The following is a 17,576-nucleotide window of genomic DNA, read 5'->3' as shown; positions in this document are numbered from 1 at the left end:
CTTTCCCTAAATCAAAGCATTTTTCATTTTAAAAAGTCACGGGGAGGCGACCAGAGCCCTCGATTGCAAACACCATAACCTTAAAAACTGTCCCAGTTCCTGCCTGCAGTCAGCAGGGCTGTGCTCATTTGCATAGTGCTGACGGGCTGGCCCCAAAAAACTTATATATAGCGTGAAAATAAGAGTTGTTAACTATCAGCCATTAATATGAAAATTAATGGGGAGATTTTCAAAGGCGAGAATGGAGCGTTAAATTGGAAGGGAACGTGATCCTCTCCCTCCTCCCAGCTGGAAATTCAGTCCTCAAAAAACCTACAGCTCAGCCTGGAAAGTGTTTTTTTGTCTCCTGGGGGGATTCCACGGGGGTTTGCAGGTGTCCTGCCATGACCTGTGTGTGGCAGACACCCCCAGAGCTCCTCCTTTGCTGCAGTGGGCAAACATCTCTGCAAAGCCTTTGGGTGCCTGTCTGTGCTGGCCTTTGGTGTCACTGACACCCCAGAGCCCCTCCTGCCGGCCCCAGCCAGGAGCCAGAGGGTATTTCTGGGTGCTGTCACCACGCTGGTGGCATCCAGAGCCTCTCAGGAGGTTTCACTCTGTAACTCTGCCCTCGTGGGTTTATTTTTGTGTTTACAAGGTGCATTCATCTACGGCCGAGGGCGCTGGGAACCTGAGCAGAACTGGGCTGGAAAACAAGCCCAGCATCCCCCTGGGAGCTCAAGTGGGACAAGGCAGAGCCTTCAAAGGCAGTAAAAGTGGGTCCCAAGGTCACCAAAGTGCCTGATATGGGTGACATGAGCAGGAAAAGCCACAGGCTTGGAGTGAAGCTCGAATGATATTTGATCCCCATTGTGAAGAATGTCATCATTACCATTGCACAGAATGTGACCATTACATAATGGTCCCAGGGCCGTTCCCACAGCCCAGAAATAGAGATGAGGTACATGGATACGTGTGGATGGGATCAGGATCATCCCCCTCATCATCCTCACAGGAAAGCGTTCCACCTCTTTAATTGCCTGGCAGCAGGACTGGGACAGCCAGGAGAGGAATCAACCTCTGAGCCCAATGCCAGATTGGAGAATTGCTTTTTAATTACCCTCATCATAAAATTCTCTGGGATTTGAAATAGGAGAAGACACAAAGGTTTGAATAACCAGGGCACCCCTAGACTGGTTAAACTGGGACTGTTTAACAGCTTTATCAGCGAGGGCCCAGTGCTGCAGCACCAAACCCCAGCTCCTGCCAGAGGAAACCACTCAGAGGAAACTTTTCTCCCTTAAGCATCTTTTTAATATTGTCCCATAAATCTGCAGAGGCCTCTGACTTTCTGGGAAAGGGAGAGATTGGGCTGGAAGCACATTGGAGCCGTGGCTGACTGAGCTCTTTGCTGTAACGCCGAAGGACCAAGAGATATTTTAAGTTTTTACGTGACAACCGAGCTTCTCGCCTCCCCCAAAAGCCAGGGTCAGGAGCTTTATGAGCAGCACAAGTCTGGCAGTAAAAGCAGAAAATACTGAAGGAATAAGAAAGAGAAGGGAGGGAGGATGTCTTAAAAAATGCTGGTGCTTCTCTCCCAGTGCTGCTTTCCAGGGGCTGAGAGATTCAGCTGGGAAAGGGGGTCAGGGATGGGGCAGCAAGCTGAGGAAAACCCTCTGTGCCTGGAAAGGTCTCACCTGCAGCAGCTGGGGATGCTTTTTAGGCAGGTGAGAGCTCTGTGCTCCCCTTACCTTTGTACTGAGGCGTGAACTGCCTCATGGCCAGGGGCAGGGACTCGTAGAAGCTCAGCTCCTGCGACACCAGGGGCTTGCAGATGGTGTGCTCATCGTAGGTCAGCATGCTGGTGTGGCCTCCCACCTGGTGCACAAAGGGCTGCAGGAGCACAGCAGCCCTGGGCTCAGCAGGGCTCTGACCCACCATGGTGCCAGGCACTGCCCAGGGGGCTGCAGACCCCTCAGCAGCAGCAGCAGCACACGGAGATTGGAAACACAGGCTGGCACAGGCAGGGCTGGGCCAGTTTTCACCCACTCTGGTGTTTCCCCCACGCTGGCTTTTCCTCCGCGCTGGCTTTTCACTAATGGGATCTGCAAAACAGAGGGAATGAAGGAATTAGAGGAGAAGGGTCACCCAGCAGCTGGGTGGGATGAGATGTGTCAGTGCCCAGGGGCTGGCACAGAGTCCAGGGAAGCCCCAGTTTTGATCTGCTGGGGACAGGAGACAGCGACCAGAAGAGCTGTGAATTAAAGCAGTGACCTCATCAAGGCAGCAGGATCAGGGATTAACACACTGCAGTGGTGCTGTGGAACACCCCCAGTCTGTCCCACAGGCCATGCTAGGATGGTGCCAGGCCCTCCCTTGGACATTCCCTGCACAGCAGCGTTGCTGCAAAGCCCCTGCACGTCCCCAGGCACTCCCTTGCTCTCTAACACTGCAGGAGGGGTGAGCAACAATTCCTGCAGCTTCCAGAGAAACCTCAGTTTGGGACATTCCCTGTCACTGAACCCCTGAGCAGCAGCAGCAGCGTTTCCTTCCCAGGCTGACACACACCAGGGGATGTGGATGTGCCACAGCAGCACCCACAGGGCTCACACCCAGCTTTCCATCCTTCCCCCAGCAATGGATCCATGCCTGATTCCAGAAATTCCTCCTTGATTCTGACAGCAAGTCTCAGCTCTAAAGCAGCAGTGTAGGAAAACCACAGAGCACATCCGTGGTGCATCCCCAGCAGCAGCACCCACCAGCACCTGCTCCTTCTCCATTCCTCACAGGAAACCCATGGACAGCTCTTGGACATCAGGAATTGAATCCCACAGGCACCAAGGATGGCAAAAAGGAGCTGATGTTGGTGCTGCTTCACACCAGAGATGGACACTCCACATCCCAGACTCACAGGAATGGGAAAAAATTATTAAAATCATCATTTGAGATGGGTCCATGGCAGCACAGGCCCTTTCTCCTGATTGCTCCAGCTTCAGCACAGCCTGGGGAGCTTGACACCCATTTTTGCCAGCTGAACCCCAGTGCAGAGGACAACGATGCCTTTGCAAGATCCAGTTGTGCCAGGAAAGCCTCCAGGATGTGCTGCCAGCTGAGCAGCTCACCTCTGCCAGCCCCAGGGGACAGATGTGACCCGGGCAGCACTGCCACCCCTCCTTGTGCAGCAGCCAGGGAACGGCAGAGAGGTGGTGGCACCTCCTGGAGGCACCTGGAGCTTCCCATGGTGAGCAGAGCTCAGTGGGAAGGGCTTTCCCTGGAGCTGGACCATTCCCCATCCTGCAGGAAGGATCCAGAGCTCAGCAGTTGGATCTTTCTGGGTCCTTTCCAGCTCGAATATTCTGTGATGCTCAAATCTGTCCTGCTGGGATTAACCCCAAGGGAAAAGCACCTGGCGCAGGTGCCTGCTTTGTTCCCCTCCTGGAGCAGGGGGATGGAGTGGGCTGAAGGCAGGGAAGAGCCACTCCCACCTCCCAACGCTGCTTTATCTCCCCCAGGGTGGGGTTTTTCCCCTCCCATTATTCCTCCTTGGAGAGCAATTCCTGCTCTACAATTACCTTTCCCGGAGGAACAAAGCCAGGCCCCTGTGCCGAGCGCTTTCCAGCAGGGAAGAAAGCGGCTCCTCGGAGCTTTCCTGGGCGTTAATAAAAGCATTTTGTTAAGTTGTGGCAATTTTTAAAGAGGATTTTCTGCCTCGGGAGCCGCAGGTTTGTTGTGGTTTGTTTTGTGTGGCTTTGCCCCCCCCCCCCCCCCCTCCTTCCATCCTTGAAAAGAAAAGAAGGAGAAAAGCCAAAAGCAAGCGGATTTGTCATAACACCTCTTTGGAGCAGGAAACAACATGACTTAAATCCTTTCTTGCTTCTGAGACAGTCCAAGGCTCAGATTCAGCTGCCACAACCCCCTGACAACTCTGGCAACTTTAGCATTGCAAAGGGAGCTGGGGAAAAACCATCCACAATTTGATAAAGCTCCTGAATGTTTTCTCCCAAGCAAAACTCAGAGCAGGATTTGCTGTAGGAGAAGGAGGTTCTTTTCTGGGAGTTTCTGCTGGGAAGCAGCTCATCCATTCGGAGCAGATAAATGTTCCTGTGAACACTGAGCTCCCCTGAAACAAGACACTGGAAATAAATCACTTCCACTGGCTCAAGGTATCGCAAATGCCAGGAGATATTTACGCCACTAAAAATACACAGAATCACAGACAAATCCAGACCCTCCAAGAAAAACCAGAATCCTTCAGCGTTTTTCCCCCAGCTAAAGGAAAAGCAGCTCAGGTGCTGCAGGTGGAGGTGAGCCAGGAAATATCAGGGAAGGAGGAGATGGAGAACATTCCTCTGCATAGACGAGAAATATTCCATTCTCCAGGAAAGGGATGGGGATTTGGAGAAACCATGGAAGGTGTCCCTGCTCCTGACAGGGCTGGAGCTGGATGAGTTCTGCCCCAGTGCTGGGGACAGCGCTGCTCCCCTGGCACTGTCACCTCCCACCCTGCTCCCAGGCAGGGCCAAATGTCAAAGGAGTCTCAGTGAAACAGATTGTTTGTCCCAACTCCAAACCGAGCCAAAAGGAACTGGGCAGGTTCAATTCTCTAATCTTTGAGTGGCACTTGCCCCATTCATCCCATCCCATCCCATCCCATCCCATCCCATCCCATCCCATCCCATCCCATCCCATCCCATCCCATCCCAAACAGGACTCGTGTGGCCCCGAGGGGAATGCACAGCCAGGCCAGAAACACCCAGGAATATTAAAATACAAAATCCCTCTAAAAACAAGAGCTCTGTGCACAGGCCTGTGGTCTCAGTGTCACCCTTCGTGGTCACCTCCCTGCTCCTGGAGCATCCCAGAGCTCCAGAGTCGGGTTCCAAGCACTGCAGATTCTTTACTTCATTAAAGGCAGGAAAAACAAGTGGCTGAGATCTGTGTGTGCATAACTGACAGTGCTGGAGCTCACCTGGAGCCACAACCAGCACTGCATGGAGCCCCAGAGCTGGGACCTGGTGCCACCACAGACCCAGTGCCACCACAGACACAGTAACACCAGAGAACCCCGTGCCAACACAGACAAGGTGCCACCACAGGATTTGGTGCCACCACAGGATCCGGTGCCACCACACTCTGCAGAAAAGGGCACAGGCTCCCTCACCCCCCTGCCCACTTTCTACCTTCCACAACACTTCCCTCGCCTCCTCCCAGCCCAACACTCCACGAGCACCATGGAGAACCAGGAGCCACCAGCTCCATGGTCACTGCAGAGATTCCCTCCAGCCCCAAGTGCTGCCTGTGCCTGCTGCTCCCGTCCCTTCCCACCAGCCAGAGCCTGCCTGCCAAGCTCCCAGGCACCTCCAAAGCCGTGCCCACCGTGCCCCATCCCTCCTGCCCTGGGATCCAGCCCGGAGCTCACCTGGGGCTGCAGGTGCCCGCCGGGGGCTGCCTGGGCCGGGCTTCTCGCTGCTTCTCGCTGCAGCTCCAGAGGGAGCAATGAGGGAGCATTTGGGCATGGCCCGAGTGCCTCGAACAGCCGCGGGCGAGGGAACAGAACGAGAGGAGCCGGCCGCACGCCCCGGCTGCCTTGGGAAATCGGCTCTCCAGGAAAACAACTGGGGAGTTGTTCTTGTCCATCTGTTTTCCACGGAACTCCCCCCCTCAGCTCGGGTTTGTCACCTCCCTGCAGAGTGGGCTGACACTGGGAGAGGGACGGAGCTTCGCAGAGCTCCCAAACCAGCCAGGGAGGTGCAGGAGGAGAGGCACAGGGGGTGACAGGGGCTGGGGGACACCAAATGCCCTTTGTGGCAAAGGAAGGGTGTGGGCAAAAGGAGGGGAAGGCCGGGGCTTGCCCAAAGCTGGGCAGGAGGTGAGTGGATCCAGAGCTGCAGCCCTGCCAACGGGAAAAGGGACACGTCAGAGCCGGGAGCCGTGATGGGAATGGAAAAGTCCCAGGGAGCTTCCTGCCAGGGCCACACTGTCCCTGCAGCCATCCTCAAGGACAGCCTGTCCCCCCTGTCCTGTACAGCCAGTGCCAGGCGCTCCTGCCAGCCCTGCACCCCAAAGAAATGGGATCCAGGTGTTTTCTAGGGAATCACAAGGAACAGCCAGCCTGGGCAGCACCCAGGACAAGGAGGGGACAGTGCCCACTGTCACCCCCAGGCCCCAGCAGGAACCTGGGGACTTCAGCACAGCCATGCCCAGGCCTGGGGCTCCCCAGGGATGCCATGGGGGAAATGCTGGGGAGGAAAACCCCACAGCTGGCGTAAGGATTGGTGGGTGTGGAAATTGCCACTAACAGGAGGGGAGAAACCAGCTCAGGAGGAGCAGAGGGATCGAACTGCTGGTGAGGGCAGAGGCTGAGATGAAAGACAAGGATAAAAGAAAGACCCAGATTCCCAAGACCCAGATTCCCAAGCTCCTCTGATCTTTCCAGGAGAACTGGCCCCGTGCCCTGACTCCGTGCCCATCAATAAGGTGCAGCATCAGCTGTCGTGTCAGCAGCAGGAAAAACATCCCGTGGGAAGGGCTTTAAATGGAAGCAGGAAAGGAAAAGATGAAGAGCTGGGCTCATTTCAGAGCCCTCGTTGGGCCACGTTTGCCTCCCTGACAGGGAGGGGATGCAGCAGCTCCAGTGGATGAGTTATTTATGGAAATGTGGCTCATTATAGAAATTTACTTTGCAACAAAGTGGGAAAGGGCCCTGAGCAGCTCTGCTTGGCAGTGGGGGCTGGGAGGGGAGCAGGGCAGGGGGGCAGAACCTGCTTTTCCCAGGAAAAATGTCAGAATTCCCAGTCCAGTCTGGCAGGGAGTGGGGCTGCTCCAGCCTGGAGAGGAGATGGAGCAGGGGACACGGTGGGGGTGACAGCCACAGCCACCACCAGACAGCAACAGCCCCTGGCACAGGGAATGGCTCCAACAGCACCATTTCCTAACCTGGAACAGATTCCAGCTGTAACTTAGCAACCTCACCTGGTGAAAGCATCCCACCAGGAATGTGGGGCCTGAGGAGAACCAGCCTTGCACTGATTCCCTCCCTTTTGCTCCCAAATCTCAGCAACAACTGCAGGCAGAGAGGAGCCACGGAGCCAGCCCCTTCCTGTGCCACTGGAAATCCCCTTTGTCACCCAGAGCCACAGGATGAGATGAATTCATCCAAACTGAGTCACCCCTTTCCACAGAAGTCACACAGTGAGGAACCACTCCTGCCACACCCCAGAGCTTGGGAGAAGCTGCAACTCGACCTGATCCAAGCAAAAGCACTTGGGACAGTCTGTGATGTCTCAGCACAAATAAAAAGTAGTAAATGATTGGTAATAAATTTATTTTTGATATTGATTTTTTACAGAGCTAAATGGAACATAGAAACAGCACCAAGCCATTGAAGTTTGTTCTACAAAGCCAGGTTTAATACAAAAAGGATGACAGCAATGCCTGACTCTGCGCTTCTGGACGGTTAAAAAAGCTCACCCAAACCCCACCAAGAGTTTAAAAAGGTTTAAAACAGAGGCACCGGTGTTTGAGAGAATTTCTCTGGCAGCAATGATCTTTATACATGTGGGAACAATCAAAGTTGCCTTTATTCCCAATTTATTGCAGTGCAAGGGGCTGGTCCTTGCCTAGGAGAGCTGTTGAGTCCCCTGCCCAAACACCCACAGCCAAAACTTTGGGGTAAGAGCCCCCTCCATGCAGGACATTCCCCATTTAATGGGAAAGATCTCCTGGATTTGCTCCTGGAGAGCTCAGCTCCACGATGTGGTGAGAGGTGCAGACTGTGCCAGCTGAGCAGGCACAAGGAACACACCTGCAGTGGCATCACCTGCCCAGGGCTGTGCCCTCAGCCAGCCCAGAGCCCAGGACAGGAGCAATCCGAGCATCCAGCCACAGATGTCCTCAAGGAGAGCAACATCCAGGGGCCACAGGGCTCCAATCACTGCTGGCTTCACTCTGCAACTCCTCCTGCCCGAGGCCAGCAAAGGATTTGGGTCCTGCAGCCTCAGGAGCTGCTGCAGAGCCCTGGGAAGAGCAGAGCAGCAGCTCCTCTGCTGAGCCTGAACTGCCACACTCTGGTGCCACTGCCTGGGAAACAAACATTCCTTCACTGGACAGAAAGAGAAGCTGAAGTAACCAAGTGATTACAGACACGAGATACGATGCAGCAGGGCTGGGACAGAGCCAGGCTGCTCCTGGGACCCACAGGGGGCTCCCAGAGCTGGCACCTCCCTGCTCTGACACAAACACAGACACTGCAGCTGCCCAGCTCAAACACGAGCCCTGAGCCCTCAGAGCCCTCCCAAAGCTGCTCTGGAACAGCCAGGGAGCAGTCCTGGGCATCAGCGCCTTTAGAAGCTTCCTATATCCTTTTTTTTCCACCCAAATTCCCCCCCCACACCCCCCAAAAATAAAAAAGCACACAGACTGCAGACTTAAAAGTGTAACAGGGTCACAAACTCTCCTCCACCACCCCAGCCCAGCCCAAACCACCAAGGCACGTCAGGCTCCCCCCTCTCTCCAGGCCCACCTTCACCCAATTCCCCCTCTCCCAATTTTGGATGGATGAAGCCAACACAAAACATTTTCCTTGCTGGGAAGCAGCAAGTGCTTCCTCATTGTCTTTGCACTGATAAAAACAAACGCAAACAAAGACACGCCTGCAACTGCCACCCTAATGTTTCCATGGGAAATGTTCTCTTCCAGCACATTCCCTGATGGACTCTGCCATCAGTTGGCCTTTGCAGAATTGAGGTCAAATTTTGCACCCCCAGGCTCTGGCAGAGCCCCCCAGCCCTCGAGAGGGGTGTGCAGTTATTCTTTGTAGGTTGTTGTTTGCTTGCCATGGGAGCCAGGTCTCTGTGGAAGGCTCACTTTGGTGCAATCCCAGCTTCCCACCAGCTCAAGCCCATCTTCTTTCCAAGCCAGTATTGCCCTGAATGTTTGTGTTTGGAGAGTTTCAGCAGTGAGAGCAAACAGAGCCTGGGCCAGGCCCTGCTTCTCCCACCACCAGCGAGGGCCCTGAGGCCTGCACAGGGTCCATGTCCCGCCCTGCTGCTCCTCCTGCTGCCCTCAGTGCTCAGAATCCGACAGGTACGAGGGCTGAGTCCATCTCCACACCAGCATGTCCTCCCCTGCCACCCTGTGTGACTCTGTCTGGATCCGGGACTCGTTGGAGGCCAGGAAATCCACGGCTCTCTCCCACACCCGCTTCATCTTCTTTCTGCAAGAACAGCAAGAAAAGAAATGAGAATCCTGAGCTGGTTGTGCTTCCGTGCCTGCAGCAACTGTGCCTGTGGATTTAGCTGCCTGCTGTTCCCTGTGCAGGCAGAAAAGGGCATCAAACAAACCCTGGTTTAGAGATTTCAGACCAGGGCAGGGCCACACAAATCCTGCCTGGGGGGAAGATGAGAGGCTCTGTCAGTGCCCTGAATTTCTGCCTCAATTTGTGCTGCAAAGGGACTCCATGAGCAAACCACCCTCCCCTGTCCTGCACACAGAGATCTCAGCCAGAGGAACACCCTGATGTTCACCCCAGCTTTGGATCCAGCTGTCCTGAGCATCTCACACCAGGGATGGCTCAAACAGCTGCAGTCATCCCTTGCAGGAAAAGGAATCCTGTTTCTGGTTCAGAGGGAGGATGTTTAACACTTCACAGGAGAACAAAGCAGCTCCATTTAACCAAAACACAAGAATAATAACTCTGCAGAAATGGAGCAAAGCACAAGGATCCAGCCCTGCAGCCCCACCACTCACAAACCAATGAGCTCAACCACAATTCCTGTCTGAGAAAACCCCAAACCCAACCTGAGAAAACCCCAAACCCAATCATCTCACTCCAGCTCCCTTCCCAGCTGTGTAACTCAAACTGGCCCCTTTCCAGGCACACAACCACTGCAGTGGAGCCTCAATATCCTGTTCAGCTCATGGGAATTGCTCTGGTCTGGAGAGCCAGGCAGGATGGCTGGGAAAGGAAACAGCACCAGACACTCAGCAGATGAAGCAGAGGACACCTGAAGCTCCAGGTCCAAGCAAACCAAACCCAGGTCCTGCTGGACAGAGCAAGGACAACACACCTGTGGCACTGCACGGGTGACAACACACCTGTGGCACTGCACGGGTGACAACACATCTGTGGCACTGCACGGGTGACAACACACCTGTGGCACTGCACCCAGCACCAGCCCTGGGGCTGGCACACTGATCTGCACTAGATGCAGGCACAGCCTGAGCTGTGCCCAAGCCTTTCCCAACCCAAAGGCTCCAGCCTCGTCCTGCAGAGCAGCTGCAGGGATTGATTTTGGAGCTGTGCTCAATCCCATCCTGCTGCTTCCAGCCCTCCTGAGTGCCCAGAGCAGCTCACCTGCTCTGAGGAGGGATCAGGCTGTCCCGCACGTGGAAGATGCCGACGTAGGGGTAACGCTCCAAATTCCGCTCCCATTCCTTGTAGTGGTCCTGGACGACAGCTGCAGGACAGGAGAACACAGCAGTGAGGGCTCAACCCTGCAGGAGCACAGCAGGGCTCCCTGTGCTCCCACAGCTCCTACCTATGATCTTCTTCACCATGTCATACATGGCTTGTTCCTCCTCCTCCATCTTGCGCCAGCGATACCGGAGGTAGAGCAGGATGCCCCAAAGGGTTATCAGACCTAGGAGAATAAAACCAAAGGGATTCAGGAACTGGCAGCTGTGTGCCTGCTGGATGCAGTTTTAGTTCTCACACTGTGACTCAGGCTTGCTTGGAACTGAATCCCAGTGATTCCTTTTGCTCCCCAGAGCAGCTGCACCCCAAAAACCTCTTGGTGCTGCCCCCCCTGCAGCACAGGAGCACCTGTGGATGGGGGATGAGGTGGTGGGAAAGCCTCAGCACAGAGCTGCCCTCAGGAAAGAAACCTCAGCACAACCACAGGGCCCCAGGTCTGTCAATCCCAAAGGAGGCTTTGCCAGAGGCCTCCCCTACAAGGATCACTCTGGAAGACTGTCAGGTTTCACTGCTCCATGGAGAGCTCCTGGATAAGGAAATAAAGCCTGGGGCTCCAGCGGCAGCCCAAAATGCAGGAGCTGTGTATGGAAGGTTTAGCACTTACAATGCCCCCAATAGGACTTCAGTGTCTGCAATAAACAGAACTGTCCCTTGTCACCCCCTCCCTGTCAGGTTGGATTAGAAACTCCTGCAGTCACACAGCTCTTGTTATCACCTCACTGGGTAAAACCCCTGTCTCAGCTGAGGCGTGACAGACTATTCCAATAAAACCTCCAACCCTGAAATGCTACAAGTCATTATTAAAGAGGCTGGAGGACTTGGGAGCTTAGAGCAAGAAAAAAAGAAAAACTGACTCCTTAAGGTAAGTTAACACACTTATTCTGCAGCCCATAATAATGGGCACTTGAGGAATACCCAGAGAGCTCATCAGCTGCCTGATTTAAAGCAACTTTTAAGCACTCACAGCACAAGAGGAGGGCTGTGGGTCTCCTGTGCTGCCAGAACAAAGGTTAATTAGACATTAACTCATCAGCAGATTTATTTCACCTCTGTTAGGTGTTTCCTATGGCTGAGCAATGTGTGATCACAGAGCTTCATCCCTGCAGCTGAGCCCCAAGAGCCACTTACACCAGAAGAACAGGAACAGGTTCACGATGGCTGTGACCACGGCCCGGCGGAAGCGGCAGCCCAGCCCCATCTGGGGATGGGCAGATTCCAGGCAGAACACTTCCTCCACACTGGAAACAGGCTCTGACAGGTCCCTGCCTTTCAACCTGATGGGAAGAGGAAGAAAATCTCATTGAAGAGAGCAGGCTGCACCTGCAGTCTTTAATCAAGGAGAACAAGCAGACTGCGGATGCAGCTGCTCGCAGGAAATGCCCCACACCCAGGCACAGCCTCCTGCCAGAGCATTTGGGCACTGGCTGCTTAGCCAGGGCTGGATGTGGCTCCAGGAAGGCAGCAGGGCTGCAGCTCCCACTGGCACGCTGAGTATCTCTGCACTGCCTCTCTGACAGCCCCTCTCAGCGTGCACAAGATTGAACTCGGAATTGGATTCCCACCTCCCAGCACGGAGACAGAAACGTTCCCTGAGTCAGAGCCACTGCTCAGCCCCAGCAGTGGGAGCTGGGGGACCCAGGCTGGGAGCAGGAGCAGCTCAAAGAGTGGCAGAGCACCAGCACAGAGCCCTGCAGAGCCCTCAGCTCCCTGCCCTGCAGCACTGCTGCTCCCAAACCCAGGCTCACTCCACACTGAGCCATTCCCAGAGCACACAGGCACTGAGGGGTCCAAGGGACAGCCAGCAGATCCAGGGGAATGGAACAAAGGGCACTGTATTTTTTAAGTTCCTAATTATGAACAGCCCATTAGACAAAGAGGTTTGCTAATTTACAGGTGCTCAGCTCATGAACCGCAGAGAGCTTGGCTGGTTCTGGGTTCTGCAGGAGCTGCACACACACGGTTGTTTCCCACCCCCTGGTCTTATTTACAACCCAAATTCCGCGGAAATATTTAAAACATGCAGCAGAATCACCCAGTGCAAAGCTCATTTTCAGTCCTGCATCTCAGACTAGCAACTAAAAAATAATCTCATGTAGTTAAAAATGCCAGGGGCAGGGTTCTGGGGATGCTGCCACGCCAGCTCTGGGGAAGCAGAGCTGTTTGGGGACCAGCCAGCAGAGCTGCTAATTAACAAAATAAAAAGTGGGAGGATATTGTATCCCACAGCTTCTGACTGGAAATGTGTTGGAGTATAAAAATACAAAATTTGAAAACTCTGCATCCCAGCCCACCTCCAAATCCAGCCCTGCCCCTAAGGAAGCCGAGCCCCGTCCTGGGAATTTGCACAGCCCAGGAATCAAAGCAGCAGATGCTGTCTGATCCGTGGATCACAGCAGCAGCTGCAGGAATATTTAAGAGCAAATGGAGCAGTGGGAATTCCAACAAGCTTGCCCACCAACCTCAGCACCACAACTGCTGCAATTCACTTAATCAGAGACACATTTAGCAATGTGAAAATGCAAACAACTGTTTAGAGTTAGAGCAGACTGGAGGCAGCCCACGCTCCCCAGAGGAAGGTGATGATGGCTGCTGACTCTGGGAAAAGTGACCTCGTGGGCAAGTTAAGGAAGAGCTGTAGGCACAGGACCATGGGCAGGACACCAGGACCACTGCACAGGAGGCACAACACAACCACTGACGGCCACAAGCAGCCCTGACCTCCCACCTCCATCTCACCTGCATCCCACAGCCTGGGCTGGGAATGAGACTCCTGGAGGGAGCCCAGTTCCCACCCTGCTGCAGGGCTGTACTTTTCCTTTGGAAGTTTGCCCAGCAAGCTCAGCCACAGCCAATCCCAGCCCTCCTGCTGCAGCCCAATGAGCTCTGGGAGCTGAAGGGCACCACTGACCCTGTCAAATTCCACCCCAGCCAACACCCAGGAGCCCAACAGTGGGCTCCTGTCCACCCAATTCCCAAACCCCTGCTGCTGCTCAGTATCAGCAGATCCCAAACTTTGACACTGGGGGTTTCTGCTCACCAAATTCCCAAATCCTTGTTGCTGTTCAGGATCCAGTGCAGGGCAGCTTCAAACTTCTGTGAGGAACTGCCAGTTACATTCTGTGCAAAGGAAGCCATAAGAAGATTAGCCCTCCATTCATTTAAAATACTGACCAACATGATTTCATTACAGCAGTGGGAGAATTCATTCCATAGGGGCTGAACCCAGGTTAATTCTTATCAGGACTCTGCAAACTGGAGGGAGGAGAACTAAGCCTGAAGATCTGCCTGGCCTAAAGTCTTCTGACTGGGGAGATGATGCATGAAGCACTCTGTGAAATAACACCATCCCAGACCGTTAGGGCTAACCACTAAATACAACATAATCTTACTGACAGGTTACCAGGAAAGAAATGGAATGCTGGATCAGAGCAGTCTGTCTCCTGACACTCTGCAGTAGAGAAAAATCCTTCTTCTGCCCAGCCCTCAATCCAGGGAAATTTCTGGTTGCACAAGACTGATGGCTCCAGTGAAACAACAAACCATTAAGATTTACAGGGGGTGAAATCAGAGATGGAGGAGAAAATGATTTTCAAAAGAACTGCTGAGAACAGGACTGGCCAAAGGGGAAGTGAGAGATATGGGAGAGAATCAAAGCAGGATGAGGAAGCAAAATGGATGGTGAATTGTTTTAGGGTCTATTATTTATTGCTTTATAAGAGACTAAGCACTGGGTTATAACAAAGCTGCTCAGAGCCCACTCACCAGCACGTGATCCTTCACCTCACTAACCCAAATGCATTTGCTTTTTAGGTTCTCAGGGTTTCCACATTCAAAATTACCTGGTAAGGAAAGTCAAATAAAAAAATCATGTTTGTAAAAAAAGCCTTTGAACAGCTCAAAAACAGGCTGTGAATGTACACCAAGAAATGCTCTCCTTTCCAATCATCCCCAGCAAAATGATTCCAGGATGAGATTTATACTGCAGGCAGATCAGATGACTATTAATAAAATGCTCAGCCACTGCACGGAGGTTGGATAAGGGCAATCAAACCTCTCACTTCAGAGCTGCTGCTGGATAAGGGCAATCAAAGCTGACACTTCAGAGCTGCTGAACACACAATGAGGGGGAAAGTATTGCTCCTGCCCCTTGCAGAGCACAGAAACCACAGTGCCACCAGGTATCAGGTGTGGAGCTAATGATCAGTGCTCAAAATGCCTCCAAGGAGCTGAAATCGCAGCTCTGCCTCCAACCCAGGCACAGAAATGCTGGCAAGGCACTAAATCCTCTAAATCTTGCCTCACCAAGTTGACTAAACAAATGTGCTAAGTAAATCTGGTGGAAATCCGAAGTCAGATTTGAAAAGATTTAGGAATTCTGTGCAGCTTCAGTATCCAAAGGTTTCAGCCTTGAGGTCTGAAATGCAGAAAATGGAACTGAAACCCTTTTACTGATTACCACTGCTGTGAATCTTGCTGAACAAGTCCCTGCTCATACAGTGGATTTCTAGCAGCCTACTCCATCCCAAAATACCAGTGATGGGCTGGATTTACTCCTGGAGTAGGGACTGTGCTGGGTCAGCTCCTCATCTCAGAGAGCCTGTCCCACTCTGTGGTGAGGAAAAGGAGAGGCACTCACACGCCTGCCACCACATTTCAGCAGAAATGACAATTTCTTAGGACACTTCATGTGTAAGAACACATCAGTTTACACTCCTGCCTCTATCCTGAAGACAATTTCAAGCTGTTGGTAGAAAAGAATAACAAACCCAACCAATCCTACCTGAAACTCCCAACACTTCAAGCACAAACAAGGCCCACTCACCCAGGCAGGGTGACAGGAGTGCATCAGCCAAGCAGCACTCAGAACAAAAATAAACCCACCTTCCCCTGTTTTCCTATTCCCTGCTTGTCTCAGAAGTCCTCAAAGGGAACTGCCTGTTCCACAAACCCCTCCAGAGTGGGACAGGAGGAGCAGGAGCTGGGAGAGGCAGCTCCTGCAGGCTCAGCAGGGTGGGGATGTGCTGGCACTCACCTGCCTGCACGGACAGGTAATTGTAGAGCTCGTGCAGCATGGCCATCATCACGTCCTTGTGCTTGGCCTGGCAGAACTGCAGGGCACAGACAGGGACAGGGACACTCATCAGCAGTGCCATGGGGACAGTGGGAGTGCAGCTCAAACACCAGACACAACCACAGCACTGGAGTCTGGCTCAGTCCTGCACCACCAGCTCCAGGCACATCTCCTGAGCAGGGGAACGTTCCAGGCACAAGTGACCCTGAGCATCTTCTGGAAGTCCCTGCCCAGAGGAACTGGGTGAGTTTTAAGGCTCCTTCCAGCCCAAACCAGTTTGGGATTCTGGGGTTCTGTGAAGTGCCACCAGCCTGCAGCACCAGCCTTGGATCCACCACAGATGGATCCATCACCTCCAGAACTTCCCAGCACACAGAACTCTGAATCCAACACAAAACCTTCTCCCTCCTAATTGTGGAATCTTGGGTTGGATTGGAAGGGACCTTTAAAGCTCACCCAGTTCCACCCCTGACACCTTCCCCTATCCCAGGCTGCTCCAAGGCCTGTCCAACCTGGCCTTGGGCACTTCCAGGGATGGGGCAGCCACAGCTGCTCTGGGAATTCCATCCCAGCCCCTCCCCACCCTCCCAGGGAAGGATTTATTCCCAATATCCCATCCAAACCAGCACAGGGAATCCTGGAATGGTTTGGGTTGGAAAGGATCCTGCCACTATCCCAGGCTGCCAATTTATTCACTATCCAACCTGGCCCTGGGCACCTCCAGGGAAAGGGCAGCCCCAGCTTTCCCAAAATTCCATCCTGACAGAGGGAGCAGGGCTGTGCAGGCACTCCACACTGGAGCCCAGGGAATTAGCTGGATTAAATCTTGCACTGTTAAAGCTGAAAACAGCTTTATTGCAAACCAATAACACTGCTGGTACAACTGTTAAAAAGGAAATTGATTCACGTAATTGGGAATTTAAATTTTTATCTTTCAGAGTCTCATACACACTCCTAACTTCATCTGGCCCATTAATTTCAACTCATCAAGTCCCAATTTTTCTGTAAAAGGATAGAACTAATCATTTTACAGTGATACTGTTATGGGTGGAACAGACTACCTGGAATAATCACTGTTCTGTGAGAGCTCACAAGATTGAGAATAAATAAATAAATGCTTACATCATCTGTTCTTTTGTCACAATCCACAGGCAAGAGATTAACTAGGAGAGAGAAGAGGGTGAGTTAGCTGGCTGCAAACAAGAGCTTTGATCAAGAAAATAATTATCTTTTTAAAAGCAGGCTCAACTTAAAGCCTGGGTCTGCTATTGTTCATGTCCCCCTGGCAGCACCTGGAGATGCAAAGAGCCCCTCCAGGAGCTGCTTTGGGAGCAGCCCTGAGGAAAAACACACCAAGGATGGAGCTGATGAATGTGTTCAGATGGGGAGTGAAAACTGGGGCTGGATGTTTTAACAGCTCCTGTTTGAGAAGCTTCATGCTGATCTTTACACTCCAGTGCTGCCTCTTGCTGCCCACCGGGGTCACCTGAAACATCCCAGCACAGCCAGGGAGGGAAATGAACCCCCCTGGAGGGCTGACTGCAGCTCTGGGCCCTGCAGGGCTTGAACAGCTCCTGGCACCCGTGGCACAACTCAAACCTGGCCACCACTCCTGCCTCCAGGGCTCCTGTCCCAGCTGGAACAGGACAATCCAGTGACAATGGGCAGCTTTACCCCAGCTCTGGGAATGCAGCAGCTTTCCCAGCCCACACCAAGGGCACAGTATGCCCAGGATCAGGACCAGCACCTTCCCAAATCAGCACCTCCCCAAACCCTTCTTTGTTCAGCTCAAAGCCTGAAATATCCCCATTCCCAGCTGTTCCAGCTGGGGAACTCTGCCTTAAAAGCCAGTTGTTGGGGAAACCCCTTTTCATTTCTCATGGAAGAGAGAGACACTCTGTCACACCTGAAGTGCTGAACTGATCTGCTGCACTTCCCCCTTGGACAGAATAAAGGCTGGGAAGGGCCGTGCTGGCAGAGGGAACATCAAAAACACACCCCAGGTACTGCACAGACCTCGTGTCACACCATAAAATCCATCCTTGGCCCAGCAGG

The 17,576-nt window shown here is 53.1% G+C and overlaps 2 protein-coding genes across 2 annotated transcripts in view; both read right to left on the bottom strand.

The window, feature by feature from the left end:
- IP6K3 (inositol hexakisphosphate kinase 3) overlaps nt 1-5,487 on the bottom strand; it is an 11,702-nt gene extending 6,215 nt beyond the window's left edge. The window contains exons 1-2 of the mRNA XM_005428908.2: nt 5,396-5,487; nt 1,728-2,081 (exon numbers count right to left, since the gene is read on the bottom strand). Coding sequence (XP_005428965.1) covers nt 1,728-1,917 — 190 coding nt within the window. The 5' untranslated portion in view covers nt 1,918-2,081; nt 5,396-5,487. The remainder of the gene's footprint in view (nt 1-1,727; nt 2,082-5,395) is intronic.
- A 1,793-nt stretch (nt 5,488-7,280) lies between these two features.
- LEMD2 (LEM domain containing 2) overlaps nt 7,281-17,576 on the bottom strand; it is a gene marked incomplete at its 5' end in the record, with an annotated part of 11,582 nt that continues 1,286 nt past the window's right edge. The window contains 8 exons of the mRNA XM_014310317.2: nt 7,281-9,190; nt 10,331-10,433; nt 10,515-10,616; nt 11,579-11,724; nt 13,488-13,567; nt 14,213-14,289; nt 15,483-15,558; nt 16,644-16,684. Coding sequence (XP_014165792.2) covers nt 9,040-9,190; nt 10,331-10,433; nt 10,515-10,616; nt 11,579-11,724; nt 13,488-13,567; nt 14,213-14,289; nt 15,483-15,558; nt 16,644-16,684 — 776 coding nt within the window. The remainder of the gene's footprint in view (nt 9,191-10,330; nt 10,434-10,514; nt 10,617-11,578; nt 11,725-13,487; nt 13,568-14,212; nt 14,290-15,482; nt 15,559-16,643; nt 16,685-17,576) is intronic.

This window comes from Geospiza fortis, unplaced genomic scaffold (genome assembly GCF_000277835.1).
Source record: "Geospiza fortis unplaced genomic scaffold, GeoFor_1.0 scaffold14, whole genome shotgun sequence".
Lineage (NCBI taxonomy): Eukaryota > Metazoa > Chordata > Aves > Passeriformes > Thraupidae > Geospiza > Geospiza fortis.
The sequence above is the reverse complement of the archived record's forward strand: the minus strand, read 5'-3'. Positions and strand labels throughout refer to the sequence as shown.